Source organism: Nycticebus coucang, chromosome 8 (assembly GCF_027406575.1).
Source record: "Nycticebus coucang isolate mNycCou1 chromosome 8, mNycCou1.pri, whole genome shotgun sequence".
In the NCBI taxonomy this organism is placed as follows: domain Eukaryota; kingdom Metazoa; phylum Chordata; class Mammalia; order Primates; family Lorisidae; genus Nycticebus; species Nycticebus coucang.
Window position 1 is genome coordinate 126,931,070 of NC_069787.1, and position 22,207 is coordinate 126,953,276.

A 22,207-nucleotide genomic window follows, 5' to 3' on the forward strand; every position below is an offset into this window, starting at 1 on the left:
TTTTTTTGCAGTTTTTGGCCGGGGCTGGGTTTGAACTTGCCACCTCTGGCATATGGGGCCAGCACCTCACTCCTTTGAGCCACAGGCACTACCCCACATGTTGTGTTTTAAAATACTAAGTTTGTGGGTGGCGCCTGTGGCTCAGTGAGTAGGGCGCCAGCCCCATATGCCAAGGGTGGCGGGTTCAAACCCAGCCCCAGCCAAACTGCAACAACAAAAAAAAAAAAATAGCCGGGCGTTGTGGTGGGCGCCTGTAGTCCCAGCTGCTTGGGAGGCTGAGGCAAGAGAATCGCGTAAGCCCAAGAGTTAGAGGTTGCTGTGAGCCGTGTGACGCCACGGCACTCTACCCGAGGGCGGTACAGTGAGACTCTGTCTCCACAAAAAAAAAAAAAAAAAAAAAAAAATACTAAGTTTGTGGTAAGCATAAAACAATTACACAGCAATTAGTCTTTAAAAGCAAAACTTAGTTTAAATTTTGTAACATTTCCCTTGAGGGAACTGAGGCAATGGAGAATCCAAAAAGGGTGCTTGTATTACATCAATGTGACAAATAAACCCAGTTATACCTTTTCAGAAACCAAAAAACCCTCAACCAATGAATTGAGGAAAGAACATAACTAAACTAAATGATACATCCTCTCCTCCAAGTTCTTCCTGATATAGTTTTAATGATTAGTGGATAGCTTCAATTACAGAAATGTTCAAGGTTTGGTCCAGTGAACTGTGTAAAGTATTAATTTCACCACAATAGTTACTAAAGTTGTTGAAAATTAGAAAGGAAATATGTTTAAAGATTTTAGGCTAGGGCTTCCTGCACACTTTTAACATAATATTCTTACTTTTATAGCATTTGCAAAGGGCTCAATGCTCATTAGGAACATTTAGCTTATTAGGCTTATTCTTCCATTTTTTTTCCTCATCGGAAATAATGGTCTGCATATAAAAATGAATCCATTTCCTAGATCACTGGAGAATTAAGAAAAAGAGTTGTGTTTAAACCAGGTAACTGGTGAACTATTAACTGTGCTGAACAATTAAGTCCTTCCTAGAATATCAATGTCCTATATGAGACAACAGGAAGAAATAAAATATTTATATATTTATTTATTTATTTGGTGGGGGGAAGTTTTTGGCCGGGGCTGGGCTTGAATCTGCCACCTCCGGCATATGAGGCTGGCACCCTACTCCTTTGAGCCACAGGCACGGCTCAGAAATAAAATATTTAGACTATCAGCTAGCCCTTGTAAGAAGAGTAATTCTATGAAATAACTCGGCCTACTACAAGCTTACAGGCTTACTTGAATCAGATTTTTGTTTACTAAAAAACACAAATCATGCGAAGCTGTTATGTTCACCTTGCAGTAACTACAGCCTTCAGTAAAAATCACGCTTGTACGCAATCTACCATTTGGAGCCATTTGTTGAAGTTACAGTAATACTAAAAACACAGCTCCTTTGTCTCTTTCAATCTACTCTGCTGGAGAGTGAAGGAAGGTCAACACGTTGGCTTGGACAGGGAGAAAGCAGAAGCATATATGGTGTCAAATGAACGCATTCAGTGGGCTAAAATATTAGTATGTTCATACTGAAATTACAGAACCTATGAAATTTCTTCTGTTACGTTGGTTCTAAGTAAAAACTTAGACAAGAAGCTAGGATAAGCTATTGGATTATACTCTGGATTTACATTAATATAAAAAAATCCACACACCACACACACACACCCCATGTAAAACATTGCTTTAAGTTTTAATGTTTATTTCCCCAAGACAGCCTAGCCTGCACTCTACTTGGATAAATTTTACAAGCTAGTTTTCTGCTGCTTCTAGTTTTAAATTTTAACCATGTTTCTGATGACAAGGAATGCTGCAAAAATACTCTAGTTCAACAAAGAGTTATGATCACAAAATAATTTTTATCCATTCTACAGTGTTTCAGAATTACCAGTTGATTTTTAAACACAAAGTAGATATAGATGCTAATGGTGGCTAATCTGGTATGTTTCTTATAGCAAACTGTTGTTCATGCAACACTTGTGCTCAAAGGGGAAGGCACAGGATTTCCTACAATGAGCCACCTTATAAAGAGTTCTTTTTGTACAAATTAATTTATGTCACATTTAATTTAGTGTGCATGACCTCAAAACTGAGGTATTATTCCAATTTATAAAAACCACTTGCATAACTTTTATGCAAGTTTTAAAAATACAAAGTTTTCTCCCTAAAGTGGCTCAAAATAGATTGTTCATGGCTGCCTACATCTAAGATAAAAAGATTCTAAAACAATTGAACAGATTAGGCATATTATTAAAGGTGTTCAAACCATTACTTGATTTGTACATCTACTCAAACCTCTTCGTCGGTCTTTATTCAGCAGTACATATGCACCAAATTCCATTTTAGAAGTTTCCATATCATTTTCATAGAAAACAAAGTTTGAAAACAAGTAACATTTAAACACAGCACGGTATTCTACCACAACTGAAACTTTTTTCTTCTTCTTCTTTACAGGACTCAACAAAATCTAAAAATGAACTATGCTGTAGATTTACCTCATGCAAAGATCTTTATGTTATCTCTGAAAATGAAAAGGATGGCCTCTGAAGCACATTTTACTGTTTTATACTATTATGGCAACTTGTGTACTGCAACACAGTCTATTTGGAGGGAAATTTATGATTTTTTTCATGCAAAAATCTACACAAATTAGTTTTGATGATATGGAAAGCTTTTCATAGCATCAAACATTCATCTGGTGCAAATGCACAGGGAAACCTTCCTGAAAAGTTTTCTGACTTGAGAAGCAACTAAAAAAAGCCATACTAAGTAAAGTAAATAAAAACTAAAAAAAGGGGGAGGGAGGTGAGAAAAGGGAAGAGGGAAAATAGAAAACACAGGCTGCAGAGTAAACCAATGTCTGCTGCTAAACCGGTCTTTGTTTTCATGTCCAGTGTACATTAACACTTAGGATCTCATTTTGATGATTTACTAGGTTTGTTAGCCCCCTGAAGGCGAATCAAGCTTGCATGCGTTCACATACAGCACCACAACCACACTCTCGTACACAGTCACTCCAGGACTAGGAGTCTGCTTCATGAGTGAAGAGCCCTAGATTTGAAAGATGAACCTGGCTCTCCATCACTGAGCCAGACATTCACTCAACATTGTCCACTCACACATTGCTTCATAGCAAGGCCTGGGCTCATTTTCCTTTGACTTATATGGGCATCCTGTTCTCTTTTATGCTTACAAGGCTTGAAGATGACAGTACTGCACTTTCTCCTCAATTGATAAAGAGTAAGTCAATGTTCCTTCTCAGGCACTGAAGATCTGTGACCTGTAGCCCTTTTTACTTTGAACAACCTAAATAAGCATTCATGTAAAGTTTTCGTTACATTTTGCCACTCATTCTCACTCGCACCCACTCGCCATCTTGACCTCATTTGGGCATTTTCTGTGATTCCAAATGAAATCTTCACATTTTCTTTCCCGATTTAATGCAGCAGCAGATCCCATGAGCCAAGCTTGATGGATCAAACCTTTTTATATATATGTATATATATATATATATCTCAGTGCTGCATTGTACCTAACTTCCACAACATCTTTCTAAAACTGGAACCCTTCTGTTGGTACATTGGCAGATGAATTGAAACCGAATGTTCCACCTTGAATTGCCTCTGGAACAAGGCTGGGATCTTCATCAATCTAGGCAAAAAAAAAAAAAAAAAAAAAAGGTAAGAAAAAGTGTGATGATTACTTTTAAAGTATATTATGTATATAAATAACATTACCCTTCTTTAGTACAAGAAAGAAGTGCCAACACTGTCCTACCATCCTTTAGAAAGCAGAACTGGCAGTGCCTGTGGCTCAGTCGGTAAGGCGCTGGCCCCATATACCGAGGGTGGCGGGTTCAAACACGGCCCCGGTCGAACTGCAACCAAAAAATAGCTGGGCGTTGCGGCGGGCGCCTGTAGTCCCAGCTACTCGGGAAACTGAGGCAAGAGAATTGCTTAAGCCCAGGAGTTGGAGGTTGCTGTGAGCTGTGTGAGGCCACGGCACTCTACTGAGGGCCATAAAGTGAGACTCTGTCTCTACAAAAAAAAGAAAGCAGAACTACCTTCTAAAGGCTTTTTCTTAAGGGATGCCAAAATAATAAGATACTTAAGAGAATCCACAAGCTGGACATCTTCCAGAAGAATGAAAGTGCAGTAATCCATTGGAGATGGTCCTAGTCTCAAGTTGAGAGGGTACACATTGGTACTCACCACAATATCCTTTGTACTTGGGTAACGTTGGCGACAAAAACGTTAATGCCACCAGTTTTGCAAAGTAAATGTAATCTTTGTTTAACAAATAGCAATTGGAAACAAATGGTATTTGGACTTAAAATAATAAAATACAGTCTGAATATCCCTAATTTGAAAAGGTCCAAAATCTGAAACTTTTTGAGTACCAATAACATTCCAATGGGCATTTTGAATCCTGGATTAGGAATGCTCAACTGGTAAATATAATGCAAATATTCTAAAATTCTAAAAAATGAAAAATCTGTGAAACACTTCTAGTACCAAGCACTTCAGGTAAGGGATACTCAACCTATAACAGTTCTGTTAATAATGAATAAATAATATTCTACATGCTTTACCAAAAGGTTCTTTTGAAATTCTACAGAATTACACAGCTACAGTGTAGAGCCTATAACATCATCTGAATTAATCTTTGCACAATGTAAGACAGGAACAGAGAACTGGATGTTGGGGTACTAGAAATCCCAAGTCTGTGTTAACTTATTGCAGCAATTAGTCATCACATTGCAAATTAGGATTTCCAAAAAAATCTAAATTGAAGGCATGTGATTAAAACCACCTTTAAAATAATACAGCTCTTCTGACTTATTTAACTGACACTGGACATCTGGAAGGAAATCTTTCCTAGTATTGTCCTTATCAGGCCAATGGTCAAGCCACAGACGCTTAACACAGTCACATTCCATTCTCTTTTAATAATGTGGAAAAGGATCTAGTATAAGATTCATTTTTTTTTTTAAAGTTAAGAAATAATTCAAGAAATCCATTGGTGGCTCGTTAACTATTATAAGGTTATTAGGAGCAAGGGCTTTAATTTTAGATTTACTTTTCCAAAGAGGCACACTAAAATTTCTACTACCTATCGACAATCTGAAGATATTTTATTTAGCATACTGTATCTTAACTGTATAGTGCCTTATCTTTTTCAATGATTTATTTTATCTACTTATTATCTTCATATTTGGTTTTGGTGATGAAATAAAAATAATAGTGGCAATACATTTAAGTGTAGATTAACTATTGTCATGAAGAATGTAATACAGGATATACTAGCATTCCTGTTTTGTCTATAAACATGTGATATTATTAAAAATTTAAAAAAGAATGAGACCGATAAATACATACAGTGAAAATGCGGCCTCACTTAACCCTGTATAAAAAAATCCTCATTTTTCTGCCATTAGAGCTAATATATCCTTAAGGGATTTAAAAACATTGAAATAATTATGTTTCCAAAGTGACATTACTATCATACATTCATTTTAATTCTATTCCAAAATAATACATACACGAATATCCTCTAGCTTACTCTACTATTTCATCCAAACTTAAGTTTAAATATAAAACTAAGAAAAATATAAAATTATTAAATACATCATCTGAAGAGAAGAACTGGTCAATGATCTCATAGGCCAATTTGTAGATGTCTTCATTTTCATGATTTTGAAGTTGTTCAATTTTCTCCAGACCTGCAAGAAATTTTATGAAGTGAAACAATTGTAATATTTAAAAAGTAGTGACAAGTTAAAATAATCTTGACAACACATATAGTCCAATTTTGGACTACATATAATCCAGTTTTGGACTGAAGCTCTTTGGATTACAATTTTTAGAAATCTATTCTAAAGGTGTAACTTAAATATAAAAAGATTTTATGCATAAAGATACAATGTATTTATCTTTAAAAATTAGTAACTGAAAAAATTAACAACTGGAGTGTTTAACTGCATGTAATTGTATAAAAAAGGCACTGGGACTTCTATCTATTCAGAATAATACATAACCAATGTTTATAAAGAATTATAACATGTAAAATTGCTTTTGTTTGTTAAAAGTAAAAAGCAGAATCTTCCCACTTTCTAATATCCGCCAAGTTGTTCTAGTGAGCATGTGTGAATAAAAAAATTAAGATATTCGTGATTAATAAATATGATGCTAAGATACCTATTAAGTATACTAGAAAATGATCAAGGTCAAATACAGTATTTCATGGGAAAAGAGAATTTCCCTGTGAACACTGAGCTTAATAAATCATATGCAGAAACATTAAAGATAGTGTGTATATACATATATACACACGTATATGTATATGTATACACACACACACTCAACTTGTTAATATGCAAATCTGACCTTGTTTTACTTTAAAGGGGAAATAATTTTAAGGTCTCTGAAACAAAGGGAAATAGCCTCTTCATGAGTGTTCTTCCTCTATCCATTCCTTAAATGGAGGAAGTTACCTTGGGTTCATATCTCACTCTATATACTATCATTTTGATGATCCTTCCACTAACAAGTTAGGTACTAAATGTAGGCTGAGGACTTTCGAATCTACAGCTTCACTTCTCCTCTGAGCCTCCTTCACATGCATAAAATTCAAACATTTGCATGAGAATTCCACCAGGGCATTTCACAGGCACATACAACTCAAACTGTCTAAAAACACAATTTATTATTCGCCTTCCTCATTTAGAATGTACTATGATTGTATTCTTACTTGGTGATAGTCAACAACAGCTTGAAGTCTGAGAGAAAGCCCAAGTTCTGCTTTCTTTTCATATCCTACAATGGAATCTCAAAAACCTCAAAAGTCTATCCATTTCTTGACTCTTGTCACCTCCCCTTCATCTCTACTATCATTGCTCTTCATTTATTGTGGCCTGACCACTATATACTCTCCCACTGGCTTCCTTGCCTCCAAAGGCCCCATTCCCCAGACAGCTGTGTTCCATCTGAATGTGCTACTCCCCTGTCATCCTATGGCAGAATCCACTGGGGAGCTTATGAAATACAGATTCCTGGGTCTTACCTCCAAGTGAGGTAGAAAATGCTAAAGAACCCGCATTTTTATTTTAATATATGAAGATAAAACATTATGAAAAATTAAAATGTTTACATGGTAAGAAAAATCTAATAGTAAAAATAATCAATTACACATGTTAATTTTTCTGGTACTTACTCTCTAATTAGTTCCTAGCTCTATTCTCCACCTTTTGTTCTTAACTGGACAGTTATGATTTTTTGTTCTTCTATTAGTTGCTTTAATAAATAGATCTCTTGTTAGATTAATTTTCAAGCTTCTTAACTCTCCCACTTAAAAGAGACCAGTTCTCTTCCTCTTGCAGTTACCTCTCTTTCATTCACTTCTTGACTTATCAGAAACACCTTTACTTTTATGCTTATCCAGATTGATAAACATTTAGATTCTGTTCCACAGCCACATTTAAGACTTCCATATTTTGTCTACACATGAACTTTAAGAGGTGAAGTGACTACACATTGTTAACATTCTAGGTGGCTCTGTCACATGGCCAGATTTGGAAACGACTACCCTACAGACAAAAAGCACTCCCTGTGCTGCAAAGCCTGTAAGACTTTCCAGCAGTCTGGTTACTGGCTACTTCTCTAGCTTTATCTCCTGGCAGAATCTATCCCATATTTTGTGATTCAGCAATGCTAAACTACTTACAATTTGCTGAATGCTATTTCTCACCTCAGACTTTGCTCATGGTGTTATTTCTGCCTGGAACACCTTTCATCCCTTTTTACTTTATTAATCCTTATTCATCTCTCAAAATCCAGCTCAGGTGTCACTTCCTGCTTCTTCCAGGATGGATTAGGCATCCCATTTTGCTGTACATTTCTATTAGGGTAATTAGCACATTAAATCAGTTCATATTTATCTTTAAGACTAGACTATATGCCTTGAGAGCAAGGACTGTGTCTTGTTTACCACTGTCTTCCCAATATCTTAGCACAGTGGCTGTTTAATATATGACAGCAATTCAGTTACCTAAGCATATGCAAGAGGCTGAGCAGGACTGTACATACTGATTATAGTATTTACTTTGTTTTGTTACTTGATTATCTAAGACAGAAAAATACACAAGTGTTTTATTAGTCAGAAAATAAAAGGTAGTTACACAACGAACATTACAATGTGGAATAACAGCTCACAGTAAACTTACCACCACATTCTTCTATAAGATTGGCTATGGTTTCTGCCTCATCTTCAGCCATTTTTAATATATTACTTAATCCATCGAGTACTACTTGCACAACTTGTGCATCTTTTACAGTCAGCAAGTTGCAAAAAGGTGGGATAACATTTTGTTGGATAAGGTAGGCCACCTGAAGAATAAAAACAACATAAAAAATAAAATGGGGTGAACTTTATGTGCCATGTTTTCTCACTGGAATAATCTGACTTAGAAATTTTAAGCATGGAAACATGACCTAATTTGTCCCATGTTAAGCGAGTCTATACTATAAATCTAACCTCTTTTTCATTTATATTTAGTTTTCTCCCCCTAAATTCAAGAAAAAAAGAAACTTAAGTGAAAATGAAGGAGTCATTTAACTTCATGATAAACATCTCTACCATAAAAAAAATGTACCTTCTTAATCCCATTAAGAAAAAGAACAGACTTTTTAGGTTAATATGGCAGAAAGAAACTGACTCACAGATTCTCCCAACTCATGAACAACAACAAAAAGATCTTCTTAAAAGATCCTTTCCCCTTTAATAGCAAGAAATTATGAAATCAGTTAAAGAGGCTATTAATGCAGGCTGAAATGCTATTTTTAAAAAACCAATGTCTGCCAAATTATCAACTAGGAGTATTGGTAAAAAATAAATAATAGAAAACTACAGTGGTTTAATGTGACAGCATCCAGGCACTATACCCTGAATACTTACTACTCTCACATACCTGGGTACCTCTCAATTCACCATTCTATGATTTTCATAATATGTTCTTTTTTTCTGAGACACAGTTTTACTGTGTCGCCCTCGGTACAGTGCTGTGGTGTCAGCTCACAGCAACCTCAAACTCTTGGGCTCAAGTGATTCTTTTGCCTCAGCCTCCCAAGTAGCTGGGACTAAAGGTGTCTGTTACAACACCCGGCTATTTTTGGAGATGAGGTCTCACTCTTCCTCAGGCTTGTCTTGAACTCATGAGCTCAGGCAATCCACCAGCCTCGGCCTTCCAAATGTGGAATTACAAGTGTGATGAGCCACTACACAGAGCTCACACTTGTTAGTTATTATTTCCATTTCTTTTTTTTTTATATTCATGTGTACGTGGATTCACTGATCACTACTAGTCAACAGCTTGTCACAGTCGTCAATTCACTGTTACTCAGTTCTAAATTCACTCTTTTTACCTACTCTGAGAAACAGATTTGAGCCCTTCAACATTACGTTCCTTTGTCAGTTGGCAGTTAAGCTTGTCACCTGACAGACCCTAACAGTGAGTGCCTACTTACATTTTAGACCCTAGCCACCTCACCTTCCTTACCCTAGTTCCTAGTCCTAGACATATGGTTTAGCTTAATTCTTCGTTTGGTTTGCTAATAATGATGAATTTGTTTGTGGTTAATTACTGTTTTGTACTTTGTGTTGTTAGAACAATCTATGAGAATATGTGAGTCAGTTTCCTTCCGCCATATTAACCTAAAAATCTGTTCTTTCTTAACACTGTTAAAAAAACTACCCCCACATACATTCATTACAGGCGAGTCAATTTTACCATAGATAGGAAAAATTTTGTACACCAACATATTGGAAAGAATAATTCTCTTCTATGATATATGACTGAAGGAAGTCAAAGTGTATTTCTGTGTGAAAAAAGTCACAGAATAGCTTTTACCTCGCTAATATTTTAAATTATAAAAATTACTTTAAACCTCAGGATTACCTATACTTATATTTTTCCCAGTTTTGAAGACTAAATAAAAGCACAACTTACTTGATCTTTCCTTCCACTAATTGTTAAGTTACTTATGGCCCAAGCGGCTTCTTTCTGAGTGCCAAAATCCCCCTGTAAAAAAGCAAAGCAACAGACTATGTGAACTGCAATGAAGGGTTAACTGGAAAAAAATGTTTCCTGAAATAATTTTCCAAATGTGTATTTCCCCAGATTTCCACCTAGTCTTTCTACATACATATGTGATTTTTACTCATTATGATAAAACTTTGAACTATATTCAATCTACCCTGAACATGTGGAGATTCCTAGAAAAAAATTGGCTTAAGATTACTGTTTAATAATATCAGATTAACTGAAGTTAGTAAGATAAATGAAATTTGAAAAAATTTGAAAAATTTACCATATCATGATAATCAGAGTCAAATTAAAGTAACGGATTCTCTTAAACACAAACTTTAAAAAACGTTAATACCCTTCACCATTAATGAAACTGTGACAGAAATGTTAAATATTGTCTTTCAAATATAAAAAAAATTTAAAAATCACTTTAAAAGTCATAATATGTAAAACTCTGTAATCTCACTTTTGAGAATTTACCAAGAAAATTATTTAGAATAAATATCATATGTTATTGTATATATAGTCAGAGCTGCATCATGATAGCCAAAAAGTAAAAGCAACTAAAATTTTCAACAGGTATAACTGACTTATAACAGTAAATCTACTGAATTAAATAATAAGCTGCTATTTTTTATTTATTTATTTATTTTTTTCCAGGTTTTTGGCCAGGGCTGGGTTTGAACCTACCACCTCCGGTATATGGGGCCAACACGCCCTACTCCTTTGAGCCACAGGCGCCGCCCCTAAGCAGCTATTAAATATTAACAAGACTAGCAACCTAGAAAAATGCTTATGATATATTAAGACAAAACATACAAATAAATGAAATCCACGTGCTGTATCTTTTTTCTTTTTTGAGACAGAGTCTCATTATGTCGCCCTCAGTGGAGTGCTATAACGTCACAGCTCACAGCAACCTCAAACTCCTGGGCTCAAGTAATTCTCTTGCCTCAGCCTCCCAAGTAGTTGGGACTACAGTTACCTGCCACATTGCCCAGCTATATTTTGTTCCAAGTGTCATTGTTGGTTAACGGGCCCAGGCCAGGTAGGAGTACAAAATGCTATCTTTACAGAAAGGAACTGGCATTAAAATGGTAAAATTTACATAGACATTTATCTATTAATCCAGTAATCCCCAATATAACTGGGCCAAAAAAATTTTTTAGACCCTCACTCTGTCACCCAGGCTTGAGTGTGGTGGCATGATAACAGCTCCTTGCACCTTAAACTTCTGGTCTCAAGCTACTCTCCTGGCTCAGCCTTCTGAGTAGCTGGGACTATAGGTGTGTGTCACATGTCCAGCTCATTTTCAAAATTTTAGAAATGGGGTCTTGCTTTGTTGGCCCAGGTTGGTTTCAAACCCCTGGCCTCAGGCATTCCTCCTGCCTTAGCCTATCGAAGTGTTGGGATTAGACCTGAAGCACCAGACCCAACCACAAGCTATTCTCTAGAGTCTTTTTTTTTTGGTACAGAGTTATCCGAGTATCCCTCTGTTGCCCTGCCTGGTGTGCAGTGGCTTCATCATAGATAGCTCACTGTAACCTTGAACTCTTGGTTTTAAGCAATGCTCCTGCCTCAGCCTCCTGAGTAACTGGGACCCAATGCTTGGCTAGTTTTTTTTTTTTTTTTTTTTAGTAGAGATAGGGTCTTGATCTTGCTCAGGCTGGTCTTGAACTCCTGAGCTCAAGAAATCCTCCTACCTTAGCCTTCCAGAGTGTGCTAGAATTAGGCACGAGACACCATGCCTGGCCTTTAAAGTACAATTTAACAGCAAAACACTGGAGACATCTCAAATGTTATCAATAACAGATTGACTGAATATACTGTAGTATAGCCATACAATGCAGTGCTATGTAGGAAAAAAACAACGAATAAGGAAGCTCTCTATAAAAATGACATTATTCTTAAGAACATCATTGACAGACTATATCCTAAAAACAAAATTACCTCAAAGAAATCTTAAAAGTACATTCAATAGCCATGTTGTTAGTGGCAATATGATCTTGTTATTTTGATTTTTTTTATATTTGCATCTCTTAATGCTGAAAATCAGCAGGGTTTTTGTCTTTAGTACATGTCATCAATGATGTACCTAAAAATAATATATACTGATATATATCTATAGCTCTCTATATATCATAAGTTCATGGTTTTAGGAAGATTTTCAGAGAAAAGAGATGAATACATAAAAATAAAAAAAAAATTTTTTTTTAAAACCCTGATATCTAAAATATCCAGTAATATTTGGTAACTTTTCTTTCTTTCTTTTTTTTTTTTTGAGACAGTCTCACCTTGTTGCCCTTGGTAGAGTGCAGTGGCTTCACAGCTCACAACAACCTCAAACTCCTGAGCTCAAGCGAACCTGGGGACTACAGGAGCCCACCAATAACACCTGACTATTTTGTTGTTGTTGTTGCAGTTGTCATTGTTGTTTAGCTGGCCCAGACTGGGTTTGAACCCGCCACCCTCGGTGCATGTGGCCAATGCTGTAACCACTATGCTACAGGCACGAAGCCAGTATTTGATAACTTTTCATTCTTGATTTATCTCTAATGAATTCTCAGGTTCTTTTTTTTTTTGGCAGTTTTTGGCCTAGGCCAGGTTTGAACCCACCAACTCTGGTACATGGGGCCGGTGCCCTATTCATTGAGCCACAGGCGCCGCCTGAATTCTCATGTTCTTGAACTCATCATTCTTTACCATAAAAATACCTACCATTTATTTTGTTTGTTCTGGTTTAGAAACAATGACAACCTTATAAAATAATCCACCCTTACACCTAAATTATGATCCTTAAATACCATTCCCTACAAAAATCAATCAAGATACCCTAGAAAAATGGTTCACTCCAGCTCTAGGTCAGAAGACATACAAGATATGCCTAGAAATCATGTCATCAAAAACTACTAGGGGATATAATAAAGATATAGGCACCAACTTTAAGAGGTTCCCATTGGTGAGGGAAACTTAGGTTTTCAAAAAGAATAACTAGGCTGGGTGTGGTGCAGTGATGGCTAATGCCTGTAATTCCAGCACTTTGGAAGGCCAAGGTAGGAAGACTGCCTGCAGGAGCTCAAGACTAGCCTGGCCAAGAAAGCAAGATCCATTTAAAACAAAACAAAACAAAACAAAACAAAACCAAACAGTAAAAAAAGTATTAGGCTCAGTGTGGTAGCATGTGCCTGTAGTCTCAGCTACTCAGAAGGCTGAGGATCGATTAAGCCCAGGAGTTCCAGGCTGCAACAAGCTATGATAGCAAGCTGTGATAGCATGCTGCCTGTGTAAGAGAGCAAGATTACGTTTCAAAAATCAAACAAAAAAAAGTAACAACTAAAGTGAACTAAAACTTGCAAAATATATTTAAAAATTAATAATTTCCTAATGATGCGAAAAAAAAAATCCACTCTGATCTCTTTTCAAGGTTGTTAGAGATCCATGCCAGTATAAAATGACTGGTAAGGAGAAAGAATCAAACACTTATCTTGCCTTCTGAATTTTATTTCAGAGTAACCAATAGTTGATAAAGGAAAAGCTATTTCCTAAAGAATTATGGCCAATAATATATAAAGAATGTTAAGAATTAGAAAGTCATCAATTTACAACTCCTAGTGAAACAAGGGATCCAGACAATGCTCATCCACAATGACTTAAAAACTGTACGTGAAAGATTGATGGATTACCGTATAATCATCAACTGGAATAGGCTGATGACACCAGAGATCGCTCATCAATCTTAAGATCACTAGAAGTGATTAGGACAGTACACGTCTCCTGATATGATTGTTAAGTACAGAGTCATCCATGAAGTACTCATTCTTGTCTAAAAAGCTAAACTAGATCTACCAATTTTCAGGACATGTGGAGGAACAGAAGATACTGGGATAACGTCCCTTTAATTATAGAGGAGTATAAAGCATTCTCCTGCTATGACTGACATTGTAAACTGTTTTTTCTAAATGCTACTATGAGCAAGAGAGGTGATATGGCACACAATTAATAGAATATTTACTTGCTATTCAATTTTGTGCCATTTATTTGTATATAGCAGTTTCTCCATCTGTCGAATGGGGATAATCCCTACCTTTACAGGCTTATCATCTGAGATAATACATGGTATGTGTACAGTGCTTAGAATAACACACAGACACTTATTACTAGTAATAATTATAATTTTTACTAAGTCCCAGGATACAGCAATTTTGGCAAAAGAATGATCCAGAAAAAGGGCCAGGTTCCCTTCCTCCCAAGGTTTTTGTATGTAAGAACTTAGGTCCAAAAATTTTTAATATTAATACTACTTTACTGGCTCAGCACCCCTAGCTCAGTGGTTAGGGCGCTAGCCACATACACCAGGCCTAGTGGGTTCACACCCGGCCCAGACCTGCTAAACAACAATGACAACTACCACCACCACAACAACAAAAAAATAGCTGGGCGTTGTGGCAGATACCTGCAGTCCCAGCTACTTGGGAGGCTGAGGCAAGAGAATTGCTTGAGCCCAAGAGTTTAAGGATGCTGTGAGCTGTGATGCCACAGCACTCTACCCAGGGCAACAGTTTGAGGCTCTGTCTCAAAAAAAAAAAAATAAAATTACTTTACGGTAGTATTCATGCCACTATAAGGTTCTAATTAAACAGGAAAGTATATATTCACATAATTTGTTAGATTTAAATCCTTTTTTCCTTACTCAGACACATACAAGATGATTTTCTTACCTTATCCAAAAGGTGTATTATCATTGGTACCAGATTGGCATCAATTACTGCCTGAACCTGCTGCTGATTTCCTGCAGTGATGTTAGAGAGGAACCACACAGCTTCCTGCAGAACAAGAGTCTTTCAATATTTCTCATTAAAATAAATAATCTATGTCTGAACTCGAAAAAAAATTCACTAATCTGTCCAAATGATTTCATTATGGAATGAGTGCGATAATAAAAATCTGAGGCAACTCAACTCCTCTACCCCCTTTCCATATTTTCTTTGGGAAACTGCTAATGATTCTAATCCAAGCCACAACAAATTAACCCTTCTAAAGAATTCTTAAAACCATTGCTCCCAAATAGTGTGACTCAAAAGAAACTTGGCTCATAAATAGTAATGAACTGATGAGCTATAATACAAACACAAATCCTAAAACTGTAAGGGTCCTTTCCTCATTATTTTGATTAATAGTCCTAGCAAAAGTAGATAAATTTAAATTATTCACAATTTATGGAGAAATAAAAAAATAGTGGATTGGTTTAGTGTACTTCTAACAGTCATTCACCATAACATTTCTCTCAAGAAACTAGATATTTATTGCTTTACTGGTCTACATCAATGATCTTTTTATGTTACTTTTTATACCACAGTAGTACTACTTTTGACAAGTCGGTGGTGATCCCAGGTGTTTTATAAGTGTCATAGATAATAAATGCATACTGAAACCACAGTTAGCATGAAAGAAGACAAAAATATCTGCTTCAAATCCTATGTAGGATATTACTGTAACTTACCAAACTTAATACATTTATTAAATTTATCAGTTTACTAGAGGCAAACATCTTCTCTATTTTTAAAAACTAGTGACCAAGTTTTATTCTAAAAAATATCAGTATTAGCTAATGTACACTAGGCTCTGTTGGATCAGATCACAGGACCATGTTTCATGAACCTGTTAGAGATTTTAGGGTGTTCGGCTAATTAGGTGAGCTGTTCTTGGGTTATAATCATTGGCAATGTTGTAATCAATGACCCCCATTACGTCTACAACAGCCTCAGATGCACTCCAATGTCAGCATCACCCATCAGTGCCCCCTCGGCATAGCCGCCACAAGCACACACATGCGTGCACACACTATCTCTAGTATCTATTAAATATTAACTAAAAACTACTAAACATACATATTAAAAACTTCCAGCCACACGACATTCAACACCCAATTATCTCTATTTCATCATTTCCAAGAGAGCCAAAACAGCACTTTACAATTGTTTTTTTTATATATGAAAAACACACTAATCCATGTTATAAAGAAATATTTCCCTAGATGTCTAAATGATAGTTTAATATTAATATTAATGTAATAATCTCACAGACATTTCTAAGATCCTAATTTTATAGATAAAAACTGCTGGTATTTTATATGCTATTTGTGAAGTTTGATTCAAGAATACTTACTTTATTTATTTTCTCTTTGGGATGTGTCAGGAGTGCTGGGAAGTGTGAAAGAGCATCACAGTTCAAAACTACTTGTGTTTGCTCATCGGTTCCAGTAACAATGTTGCCCACAGCTCTAAGTGCAGCAGTCTGAAATATAAAGAGATTTAATGACATACTGTCCTATGTGAAATACTCCTTAATGAAAGGTTATGTTAGGCAGGTTATAAAAGATAAATATTCATTCACTCATTCTTCCATCCCAATGAATCTATCCTTTTCAAACACTTGGTATCAGGTACTGACCTAGACAGAGGTGGGAATAAGACAGACACACAAATTCCGTCTCTTATGGAATTTACGTTATTGTAAGAAAAGGAGAGTCAATAAATAAAGAAGAAAAATAATTTTACACAGTAATTGATGCCATAAAGAAAATAAGACAGTACTTTAGGGCTGTACCTGTAGCTCAGTGGGTTGGGCGCCAGCCATATACACTGAGGCTGGTGGGTTCGAATCCAGCCCAAGATAGCTAAAACATCAATGGCAGCAGCAGCAACAACAACAACAAATAGCCAGGCGTGGTGGTGGTAGTGGCGGTGGCGGTGCCTGTAGTCCCAGCTACTTGGGAGGCTGAGGCAAAAGAATCACTTAAGCCCAAGAGCTGGAGGTTGCTATGAGCTGTGATGCCATAGCACTCTACGGAGGGTGACAAAGTGAGACTGTGTCTCAAAAAATAAAAATAAATAGATAAATAAAAGACAGTAGTTTAGATTTGATGCTTGAAAAAATAAAAAAGAAAACATACCACCTTTCAGGAAAGCAGAAATCTACTTAATGAGATTTCACTATTGTAACAATTTGAACTACCAATTATTTCTCTGTGGATGCATTAGGTCATTTTCTGTTAAGTGGAATTTGCCTGTTTTGGACATTTCATATAAATGGAATTGAAAAGTACTTTTATGTCTAGCTCCTTCCATTTAGCATGATGTTACAGTTTGTATCAGTACTTCATTCCTTTTCATGGACAAATAATATTCCACTGCATAAATTTTTTTTTTTTTTTTTTTATTTAAAATTGTATAGACCGGGTGCCATGGCTCACGCCTATAATCTTAGTACCCTGGGAGGCTGAGGTGTGTGGATTGCCTGAGCTCCCGAGTTTGAGAACAGCCTGAGCAGAGCGAGACCTTGTCTCTGTAATATTGCTGGGCATTGTGGCAGGGGCCAGTAGTACCAGCTATTTGGGAGGCTGAGGCAAAAGAATAGCTTGAGCCTAAGAGTTTGAGGTTGCTGTAAGCTGTGATGCTACGTTACGCTACTGAGGGTGACAAAGTGGGACTCTGCTCCCCCCCAAAAAAGAAAGAAAATATAATTTAAACACTACACACAAATATCTTTCCATTTATTTTGGGCTTTAATTTTTTTCAATAATTTTTTTTTAGAGACAGAGTCTCACTTTATCACCTTCAGTAGAGTGCCACTGCGTCACAGCTCACAGCAAACTCCAACTCCCGGGCCCAGGAGATTCTCTTGCCTCAGCCTCCCAAGTAGCTGGGACTACAGGCACCTGCCACAATGCCTGGCTATTTTTTTGTTGCAGTTTGGCTGGGGCCAGGTTTGAAACCACCACCCTTTGGTATATGGGGGCCAGCGCCCTACCCACTGAGCCACAGGTGCCACCCTTCAATAATGTTTTAAAGTAACCCAGCTTCTTTGACAAATAAATTTAAAAGGGGAAAGAAAAAAGAATAAAAGAGAAGAAAGTTACGAAGTAACAGAGACTTAAAACATAGAACAACCACATGCACTGTGTGGACTCTGGATATTGATTTGGTAAAATTGTCCAAAAAGATAATGAGGTAACGAGTAAAATCTGGATCCTGAGTGGGTATTTAACACTAAGGTTTTTAAGAGTGCATTAATAGTGTGTGGTTATGATAAACTGCCTTATATTTTAGAAATGGAAGCTGCATAACATGATATGGTATATAGGATTTGTGTCAAAACAATCTGGGGAACGAGTAGGGTGCACAGCGAAAACCTATGAGGGTTCATTTTACTATTTTGTTTTCCTAAATTATGGCATGGAAGTTGCAAAGTTTAAGAAAATCTCCCTTAGATATCAGGAAAAGTCAGAACTTTCCTTGTGCACTGGCTAAAGGTAAATTCCAAGCCTTATGTTCTCACTGAAGTCTAATATGCATTCTGAAAAATCAAGAACAAAATACAAACCAAAATCCTGTACAAAGGCATGAGTACCACAACCTTAGTGATAAACATATAGTGAGAATATTTAAAATTAGTTACAAATACCCTTGAATGACTATAAATATTCTATTAATCAGTTCTTTCTGAATTTAGCTAAGTGTTCCCTCTTTCTTTTAAGGTGCTGGGTCTCAGGCGGCGCCTGTGGCTCAGTCGGTAAGGCGCTGGCCCCATATACCGAGGGTGGTGGGTTCAAACCCGGCCCCGGCTGAACTGCAACCAAAAAATAGCTGGGCCTTGTGGCGGGCGCCTGTAGTCCCAGCTGCTTGGGAGGCTGAGGCAAGAGAATCGCTTAAGCCCAGGAGTTTGAGGTTGCTGTGAGCTGTGTGAGGCCACGGCACTCTACCGAGGGCCATAAAGTGAGACTGTTTCTACAAAAAAAAAAAAAAAAAAAAAAGGTGCTGGGTCTCTATTATAACTTCACATCAGTATCACCTAAAGAGCTTTTAAAGCTCAAGTTTCTAGGAAATATCCCAGAGTCTCTAGGGGTTAGAAAGGGAAATTAAAAAATATTTTTCTTTAAGTTCTACACAGTTGATTTTGATATCCAGTTAGGATTAGTGAGTCAGGTTAGCAGGTTTTCCTGTGCTATTATTGTACTCTGCAGACTCTAAACCATCATCAGATTAAAATACACGATTTACTTCAGAAAGGCAGGGAGAGCTCTGTACATCTCCCTTTACCACTATAGTTTGATGCTACTATTAATTAATGCTTAAAATATTTGTGTGAACTTCTTACCCTCTCTTTCTAGTTTCTTCTAGATGGAGGTTCTTTGGGATAAAAATCATGTGGAAGAATTTAAAAATAATAAAAGAAAAAAATTATATAAAAAAAAGCTTAAACAATGGAAAAGCAACAACTTAGGAAACTCCTAAGTAGCCCATTTCAGTACAACACCTTGACCTCAATACTAGCAAAATGGATAAGTTAACGGAACCTCCCCAGTGATTAAATGTTTGGGGGTGGGAGAAAGAGTAAGAGAGCAAAAGAGGAAAAAATAAAAGTGTCAATACTTGTTACAGATGCCATCCAAGTTGTTACAGTTAATTGCCCTGGTCTACGCTAGAAATCAATAATCTACAATGGAATCCCCATTTTTTTCTTTTTGGCAGGGAAAAGGGAGTTCTTGTTAAATTGTAGTTATCTTACTACCAACACAGTTATGTTGTTATTCTAAGAAGGATGACTGATTAACAGAATCTTGCTCTGTCATCCAGGCTGGAGAACAATGGTGTCATTATACCCCACTGCAAACTCAAAACTCCTGGGCTCCTCCTGATTCAGCCTCCTCAGTGTTTGGGACTACAGATGTGTGCTGCCCCATCTGGCTAATTTTTTCCTTTGAGACACAGTCTCACTTTATTGCCCTCAGTAGTGTGCTGTGGCCTTGAAGTGACCCTGAAGTAACCTCCAAATCCTGGGCTTAGGCAATTCTCTTGCCTTAGCCTCCCGAGTAGCTGGGACTACAGGCACCCAACACGACACCGGCTATTTTTTTGTTGCAATTTGGCCGGGGCCAGGTTCAAACCTGTCATCCTCGGTATATGGGGCCAGTGCCATACCCATTGAGCCACAGGCACCACCCTTTTCCTTTTTTTTTTGTAGAGATGGGATCTTGCTCTCGCTCAGGCTAGCTCTTCCTAGCCACAGGTACCTCCCACAGTGCTCAGATCACAGCTGTGAGCCATGTTCCCAGCCAAGGATATACTTTAACTATTGAAATCATCCACCACTGAATGCCACGCTTAAAGCAATTAGTGGTAAGAACTACTTATGATTTTATCAAGAACAAACTTACCTGAACTTTAACTTCTTGGTGACTGAGCAGAGGAACCAAATGAGGAACTATTCCAGAATCTATTACCATTTGTATTTGTTCATTGCCAGCATCAGTAAGGTAAGACAGGGCCCAGACTGTATCTACCAATATCTATGAATAAAATAAAAATTTAAATAGCCTTGATTATTTTCTCATTTTAATAGCTCTTAACCGTACAACTTATCTAAGATTGTTCCATTACTTTCTTTTTTTTTTTTCTTTTGTAGACACAAGAGTCTCACTTTATGGCCCTCGGTAGAGTGCCGTGGCGTCACACGGCTCACAGCAACCTCCAACTCCTGGGCTTAGGCGATTCTCCTGCCTCAGCCTCCTGAGTAGCTGGGACTACAGGCACCCGCCACAACGCCCGGCTATTTTTTGGTTGCAGTTTGGCTGGGGCTGGGTTTGAACCCGTCACCCTCGGTATATGGGGCGGACACCTTACCGACTGAGCCTCACAGGTACCGCCCATTCCATTACTTTCTTTACTCACCTAAATTCATGGAAATTCTTGATGTTATATTAAACATCAGCATCTATAAAGGTCTGTATTAAGTACGTACATCTTTTAGTGATATTCAGGATATTTAGGTTAATTATGGTCCTAAACCTTTATCAGTATCCCATCTTAATTTAGTAAGCCATACACATATACTACATAGCACATAAAATAGGAGAAAGACAATTCTCCTACCTAAGGGCTAAAGGACAACAGGTTTAAGGACATTACGGCTAATGTATATACAGTAGAAGCCCTGAAAGTAACGACCCAAGGGACTGTGACAACTGGTCAACGTGAGGAACTAGGCCCGTTGTACTGATGTGTGTAGCTGGTGCCTCAGCTGCTGTACCGATATGTACATGTGGTGCATTTCTGTTCTATGAAAGGAGGTCAACTTAAGGAGATGGTCAACTATGGAGATTCTACTGTAACTGGAAAGACTGTATATATCCGACATGCACAGTGGTTCAAAACATCCAGGCTAAATGGATATATTCAAGGAGTATAGTATCATGAGTACCATGGAAGTATGCCTAAAGCCAATACCCCAGTATTAATATTATAGTAGTTTAATTGTTTCCAGCCATCTTGCTTTGCTTTAAAAAGCTGGAGGAAGGCTCGGCGCCCATAGCTCAAGTGGTTAAGGTGCCAACCACATATACCAGAGCTGGTGGGTTCAAATCTAGCCTGGGCCTGTCAAATAATGACAAGTACGACCAAAAAATAGCTGGGCCTTGTGGCGGGAGCCTCAGCTTTGGGAGGCTGAGGCAAGAGAATCACTTAAGCCCAGGAGTTGGAGGTTGCTGTGAGCTGTGATGCCACAGCACTCTACCCAGGGCAACAGCTTGAGGCTCTGTCTCAAAAACAAACAAAAAAACAAAAAAAAACTGGAGGAAAATTACTAAATAGTAAAAACTCCCCACAGCTGCAGATCAAGATTTTTTTTAAACAATCAGAGGTTGGTGGTGCCTATGGCTCAATGGGTAGGGTGCCGGCCCCATACACCGAGGGTGGTCAAATTGCAACAAAAAATTAGCCGGGTGTTGTGGCGGGAGCCTGCAGTCCCAGCTACTGGGGAGGCTGAGGCAAAAGAATTGCCTAAACCCAGGAGTTAGAGGTTGCTGTGAGCTGGGTGAAGGCATGGCACTCTACTGAGCGTGATAAAGTGAGACTCTGTTTCTACAAACAATCACAGATCAACACATGACATCTATGATTAAAAGAACAACCCAGTTGGCTGTAGCTCAAGTGGCTAAGGTACCAGCCACGTACATCAGAGCTGGCCAGGTTTGAATCCTGCCCAGGCCTGCCAAACAGCAATGACAATTACA

At 37.5% G+C, this 22,207-nt stretch overlaps 1 protein-coding gene and 1 non-coding gene across 3 annotated transcripts in view; both read right to left on the reverse strand.

The window, feature by feature from the left end:
- Positions 1 to 1,730: 1,730 nt before the first annotated feature.
- KPNA4 (karyopherin subunit alpha 4) overlaps positions 1,731 to 22,207 on the reverse strand; it is an 88,474-nt gene continuing 67,997 nt past the window's right edge. For both annotated transcript variants that reach the window (XM_053599692.1, XM_053599691.1), the window contains exons 11-17: positions 20,354 to 20,485; positions 16,303 to 16,431; positions 14,856 to 14,960; positions 10,060 to 10,131; positions 8,278 to 8,440; positions 5,684 to 5,778; positions 1,731 to 3,707 (exon numbers count right to left, since the gene is read on the reverse strand). In XM_053599692.1, coding sequence (XP_053455667.1) covers positions 3,609 to 3,707; positions 5,684 to 5,778; positions 8,278 to 8,440; positions 10,060 to 10,131; positions 14,856 to 14,960; positions 16,303 to 16,431; positions 20,354 to 20,485 — 795 coding nt within the window. In that variant the 3' untranslated portion in view covers positions 1,731 to 3,608. The remainder of the gene's footprint in view (positions 3,708 to 5,683; positions 5,779 to 8,277; positions 8,441 to 10,059; positions 10,132 to 14,855; positions 14,961 to 16,302; positions 16,432 to 20,353; positions 20,486 to 22,207) is intronic.
- LOC128593084 (small Cajal body-specific RNA 7) lies at positions 15,763 to 16,087 on the reverse strand. Its single transcript, XR_008382256.1, has one exon. It is a non-coding gene; the product is annotated as a small Cajal body-specific RNA 7 (non-coding RNA).